Raw genomic sequence first — 6,304 nt, 5'->3', positions numbered from 1 at the left:
TGTCTCTTATAAACGATGTATTAATTTGAAGTTTTAAATTTTTCTCATCTTTAAATTCTCAAATGTGCTCTCTCTCTCTCTCTCTCTCTCTCTCTCTCTGTGTGTGTGTGTGTGTGTGTGTGTGTGTGTGTGTGTGTGTGTGTGTTTAGGCCAGAGGTCACCCTCTGGGTTATTCCTCAGACCTAGAGCTCACTGATAATGCTAGGCTGGTATACAGTGAGTGCCATGGACCCTCACTTCCTGCCTCCCTGGCATAACACGTCAAGCACCTTGCTAACAGAACTATAGCCCTAGCCCCTAGATCCTAGTGTTGTAACTTAATTATCATGAGTCAGTTTTCTCAGTCACTAGAAACGTGATTTTAGATGAGATGCAGTTATTGAAGAAGGTTCATTTTGTTTGTTTTCATTTTTAATACTATTTTTTTTGGGGGGGGGCGCTGGCTGCAGAGCCTGTGTGGAGGTCAGAGAACACCTTTCAGGGGTCAGCCCGTTCTGGGTTCTGGGGTCAAACTCAAGTCATCAGACAGAAGGCGCCTTTACCCTCTGAGCATCTGAGGTTCTTTCACAGGAAGTTCTCTTACTTTTCTGAGACGTTTTCCGATTGTTGTTGTTTAAGGTTTCTTTTCTATTTTTTGAATGTTGGTGTTTTGTCTGGGTACCATGTCTGTGAGATGCCCATGGAGAGCTGAAGAGGTTGTTGGACAGGAGTTACCGATGGCTGTGAGCCATTATGTGGGTGCTGGGGATCCGGGCAGCCAGCGCCCCAGACCCCTTTGCAACCTTGTTCTCTTTTCCCAGTCCTTTCCTTTCCTTCCTCTTTACTGGGTCCACACATACTTTGCCCCTGCCTATCACAGGGAGAGGTTAGGTTGTTTTTTGCTTTTTGGTTTTTGTTTTTTTTCAGTTTTGAAATAACTTTTGTATTTTTATTCATTTTATTTTCCTGGCAGTCTTCATCCAATCATTTGTCTGTTTCTAGTCAGAATTTTCTTTTTCTTTCTTTCTTTCTTTCTTTCTTTCTTTCTTTCTTTCTTTCTTTCTTTCTTTCTTTCTAAAAGATTTTAGTCATTTTATGTTTGTACACTGTCATTGTCTTCAGACCCACCAGAAGAGGCCACCAGATCCCATTACAGATGGTTGTGAACCACCATGTGGTTGCTGGGATTTGAACTCAGGACCTCTGGAAGAATAGTCTGTGCTCTTAACCTCTGAGCCATCTCTCCAGCCCCTCTAGTCAGAATTTTAAATTTCTAGATTACTGTGATTATATTTTTCATTTCTTTTTGGAGTTAATTTGCTTTGGGGCATTGCTCCCCCCTTCCCCTCCCCCTCTCCCTCCCGCCTCCTCCATGAGAGCTTTACTGAGTATTTTCACTGGCCAGAGACTCTGATCTCCCACTTCTGCATCCTGGGGATGGGAGGAGTTGCTAGCTCAGTTTCTTAGCTCACGAGTGTCCTCTTGTGTTGATGCAGTGAAGTGCAGTTTACGGAAGACATTGGCACCTTGTTTCTATAGGTTGCTGGTTCTATAGTTTTCTTAATGGTTTGATACTTCATTTCTATAGAATTTTTGCTCCAGCCATTTCTTTCTTCAGGCATTTTACCCTTATAAGGAAGGTGTCTTCTTGGAAGTGTCTTCCCAGCTTGCCTCTGTCCCCCCAGGAATCCTAAATCCTTTACTTATGGCTCCCGCAGTACTTACCGCAGACCTCAAATTGTCCATTCACTAAAAGAAGAAAGCCCTATGACTTGTGTCCGAGTGGATCTTAAAGACATTATTTAACACTTTTGTTTACTAGACATGGAGCCTGTCTAGTTTGCTTTCTGTTTCTGTGATAAAACACGTGACCCAAAGCAACTTTGTGTGTGTGTGTGGGGGGGGAGGGTTTATTTGGCTTACACTGTCTGATCACAGACCACTGTTGAACAAAGTCAGAGCAGGAAGGTTAAACAGGAATGTAGCAGCTGATGCTCTCATAGATCTGTCAGAAGTGTGTCTCTTACTGGACCCCAGATCCAATCCAGCTGACAAGCAAGCTTGGCCCCACAGACACCATGCCAAGTTCGAGCACTACGATTTGCTTCTTTGAAATTGGCCACATCGTGCAAATATAGGACTAAGGACTAAGGCCTTTACATCGGTCTGTCTGAGTTAACCTGTTAACTGTCTTCTCTGTTTGTGTGTAAGTGACCTGTCTCTTCACTTCCAGTGCATGCTGTAAGACTGGCTGGAAGAGAAACCCGACTTCAAGAACCTTTCTCAAATGACATCTACCAGATAGCTGAGGAAATTGTGGCTGCCCTGCTACCCATCATCCGTGACAAAGCTTTTGCATTTTTTGGCCACAGGTATTTAAATCTTGTAAGCAGCCTGAGTGAATCTTAGGGTAGGTGCTCAATGCTAAAGCGCTTGCCTATTGCACTTAGGGCCCTAGAAAGTTCCTACCACAAGTGGGCTTTTGTGCTTTTGAGACACAACTTTTCCTCCTATTTAAGCAGAACATTGTATAGTTATCGCCAACCACAGCTGTTACAGTTCTCCATTTGTTAGGAGATACACCTAAAAGGAAACTTCTATTTAAATTTTTTTCTATTAAAAATTTTCAAATTAAAATATGTATGGAAATAATATGTATTTACCAAGACCTAATTTCAGGCCACTTAGAACTACATGGCCACAATCTTGGACACATTTCTTAGGCCTTTGAATTAGCCGGAGGGAGTAGTTCTTATCTATGGAGATTAAATGACCAGTGACGGCAGGACTGGAGCGATGGTTCAGAGGTTAACAGTGTGCACTGCTCTTGATTAGGACCTGAGTTTGATTACCACCAACCACTTGCTCACATCTGCCTGTGACTCCAGCTCCTAGGGATCTGATGCCTCTGGTCTCCATAGGCAGCTGCACTCATGTGAACACACCCACACACAGACATGTATGCATACATATAATTAAAATCAGATAAAAATATTAAATTAATAGTGATCATAAAGAAACCAGCATATTTGGATAATAAAAGAATAATCTTTACACAGTGTACAATCACCTTATGCCAACAGAAATATAAATTAACTTCAAGACTCTCTCTCTCTCCCTTTCCCTCTCCCTCTCTCTCCCTTCTTCACCTTCTGCCCTCCCCCTCCTCCTCTCTCTCCCTCCTCCTCCCCNCTCCCCCCCCCCACTTACTAGCTCTGTCTCTGTCTCTGTCTCTGTCTCTCTCTCTGAGTATGTGTGATGTATGTGAGTGTATGTGTGCACACGCCTGAAATACATGGCAAAGTGGGGGATGACCATGGGTGTTGGCCCTTACTTTGTCAGCTAACTTTTGTTTAAGATGAGATTTCTCGATGGCCTGAGATTTTACCACGAAGGCCAAGCTAGCAGGACCATGATTTTTCCAGGGGTCCTCCTCTCTCTGTCCCTCGTTTTTCACTGTTGAGATTTGCTGAACTCAGCTTTTTACATTGGTTCTGGGGATTGGAACTCAGCTTCTCCTCACAAGTGTGAGGCAGGAGCATCACGGCCAGAACCACCGCTCAGGCTTGAAACACTTCTTACAAGCACCATCAGTAATATGCTTTCTGCAAACCAGATAACATCCGGTTTAGCTTCTGCCCACCCAACAATTACCGCTGTGTTTGTGATACCATGTTACCGTGAGTTTTTCCCAACGCTGTCTATCATGTTTGCCTCTTTCCTGGTGTAGTTTGGGATCCTACATTGCTTTTATTACTGCACTGCACCTAAAGGAGAAATACAAAATGGAGCCACTGCATATCTTTGTGTCCAGCGCCTCTGCCCCTCACGTAAGTTCTGGTTTTCCTGGGATGGGGAATGAAGAAGAGGGGAGCGGAGTACTAATGATTGGGCCGTTGCTCTCCTTTGGTCCGGGCTGGCAGGCGAGCAAACCTGGGCACTAGTCAACTCCCCTCAGGTCTTTCAACGTGTTTCTCTCCATCCCCCTCAAAATGAACTTCAGCCTTTTCCGTGGCTGTTTTCTCTTTGTCCCTGTCCCTCTGAGGTGATGCCGCCCCTCTGTGCTTTCTGTCCCCAGCACTTGCTTCTCCGTTCCATCTATACAGGCTGGGACTGACCGAGCATTCTAAATCAGGAGTGCCATTTGGGTGTCACTGCGAATCTAAGGTTGCTATGACATTTTCTTCACCCTCCTTGATTTAAGGAGGTGGCTTGAGGTTTTGGGTTATTGTGTTTCATGAACATTCAGCCTTGTGTTTGTTGGTGTTTCAAGTCAGTATCCCGGCCTCAAGTTCCTGATGTTAACAAATTGTCAGAAGAACAAATAAGAGATCACCTTCTGATTTTTGGAGGCACTCCCAAGCATCTCATCCAAGACCAGGATTTTCTGAGGCAATTCATTCCTTTGCTGAAGGCAGATGTTGACATTGTGAAAAAATTCATGTAAGTAACTGAGATGCATGCACATACACACTGTGTATGTCTGTCCCTGTGAATGTGTGTGTATGAGTGTGTGCGTCTGCATGTGTCTGTCTCTGTGAGTGTGTGTGTATCTCTCTGAGTGTGTCTGTGTGTATGTCTGTCCCTGTGAATGTGTGTGTATGAGTGTGTGCATCTGCGTGTGTCTGTCTCTGTGAGTGTGTGTGTATCTCTCTGAGTGTGTCTGTGTGTACATCTGTCTTTGTGAGTGTGTGTGTCTGTGTGTCTCTCTGTGAGCGGGTGTTGGTGTGTAAGTTGACACAGGCATCTTGAGAACTGAGATAATCTCATCCTTTCTCTGCCTCTCCATTCATCACCCATCCCTACTCCAAAGTTCTTCCCAACACCCTATGTGCTCCAGGTTCATCCCATTCTCTTTGTTTCTACCTGACTGATCTCCTCACCAAGGTAAGCTATTTTATGTTTCTGAGTTAGGCCAGAGTCAAGATTTAAGACCTATCCATTGAATGAATGACAGAGAGAAAGGGGGGAGGGAGAGAATACATTTTGAAGAGCTAATATGCAGTAACAATTTAAAAAACTCAGTTCGGCACCCATTAACATTCTAATAATAGTCTTCATAAGAATAGGGGCAAAATCCTTAAAATTCACATGGATGCATAAAAGACTAAATTGCTAAAGAAATTCTGAGAAAACCAACCAACAAACAAAACAAACAAAAAATAGTCAGGGTGGTGTCATTGTACCTGGTTTCGATCATGCTACAGACCCACAGGAAAGAAAGCAACACATGACCAGACATGCAGACCCCTGGAATGGGAGAGAGCACAGAAATGAGCCTTCACTGCTACGGGGGGGAGGGGGAGTCTGAGTTTTGACCAGTTGCATATCTATATGTGGATGAATGAAACTAGATCCTTCTTACATCCTTAAAAAGAAAAATCGAAACCTAGAATACCCAAGATACAATTTCCAAAACACAAGAAAATCAAGAAGAAGACCAACACGTGGATACTTCATTCCTCCCTAAAATAGGGAATAAATACCCATGGAAAGAGTTGCAGAGACAAAGTTTGGAGCTAAGACAAAGGATGGACCATCCAGAGACTGCCCCACCCAGGGGTCCATCCCATCATCAGCTATCAAACACAGACACTATTGCATATGCCAGCAAGATTTTGCTGAAAGGGCCCTGATATAGCTGTCTCTTGTGAGGCTATGCCAGTGCCTGGCAAATACAGAAGTGGATGCTCACAGTCATCTATAGGATGGAACACAGGGCCCCCAATGGAGGAGCTAGAGAAAGTACCCAAGGAGCTGAAGGGGGCTGCAACCCTATAGGTAGAACAACAATATGAACTAACCAGTACACCCAGAGCTTGTGTCTCTAGCTGCATATGTAGCAGAAGATGGCCTAGTCAGTCATCATTGGGAAGAGAGGCCCCTTGGTCTTGCAAACTTTATATGACCCAGCACAGGGGAATGCCAGGACCAAGAAGTGGGAATGGGTGGGTGGGGGAGCAGGGGTGGGGGTGGGGGTATAGAGAACTTTCGGGATAGCATTTGAAATGTTAATAAAGAAAATATCTAATACAAAATTAAAAAAATAAGCTTTAGGAATTGAAGCAGTAGCATACTGGCTTAAAAAGAGACACACCAACCAATGTATAGCATTAGAGAGCCGACATATAAATCCATATATTTATGCCAAGTGTCAAAATGTATTGCCATGAATATGCTGTGGGGAAAGGACATTCTCTTTAGCACATTTTTTTTTTTATTTATTCACCGTGTGTGGGTGAATGTGTGTGCATGCTAAAGTGCGCATGCGGAGGTTCACCTGTGTGTGGGTGAATGTGTGTGCATGCTAAAGTGCGCATGCGGA

General features: G+C 44.0%; 1 protein-coding gene across 2 annotated transcripts in view; it reads left to right on the top strand.

The window, feature by feature from the left end:
* Nucleotides 1–6,304, top strand: part of Olah (oleoyl-ACP hydrolase) — a 51,443-nt gene that overhangs the window by 42,069 nt on the left and 3,070 nt on the right. For both annotated transcript variants that reach the window (XM_021216023.1, XM_021216024.1), the window contains 3 exons: nucleotides 2,213–2,351; nucleotides 3,710–3,809; nucleotides 4,253–4,422. In XM_021216023.1, coding sequence (XP_021071682.1) covers nucleotides 2,213–2,351; nucleotides 3,710–3,809; nucleotides 4,253–4,422 — 409 coding nt within the window. The remainder of the gene's footprint in view (nucleotides 1–2,212; nucleotides 2,352–3,709; nucleotides 3,810–4,252; nucleotides 4,423–6,304) is intronic.

This window comes from Mus pahari, chromosome 16, assembly GCF_900095145.1.
Source record: "Mus pahari chromosome 16, PAHARI_EIJ_v1.1, whole genome shotgun sequence".
In the NCBI taxonomy this organism is placed as follows: Eukaryota; Metazoa; Chordata; class Mammalia; order Rodentia; family Muridae; genus Mus; species Mus pahari.
Note: the sequence above shows the minus strand (reverse complement) of the source record. Positions and strands in the feature narration are given on the sequence as shown.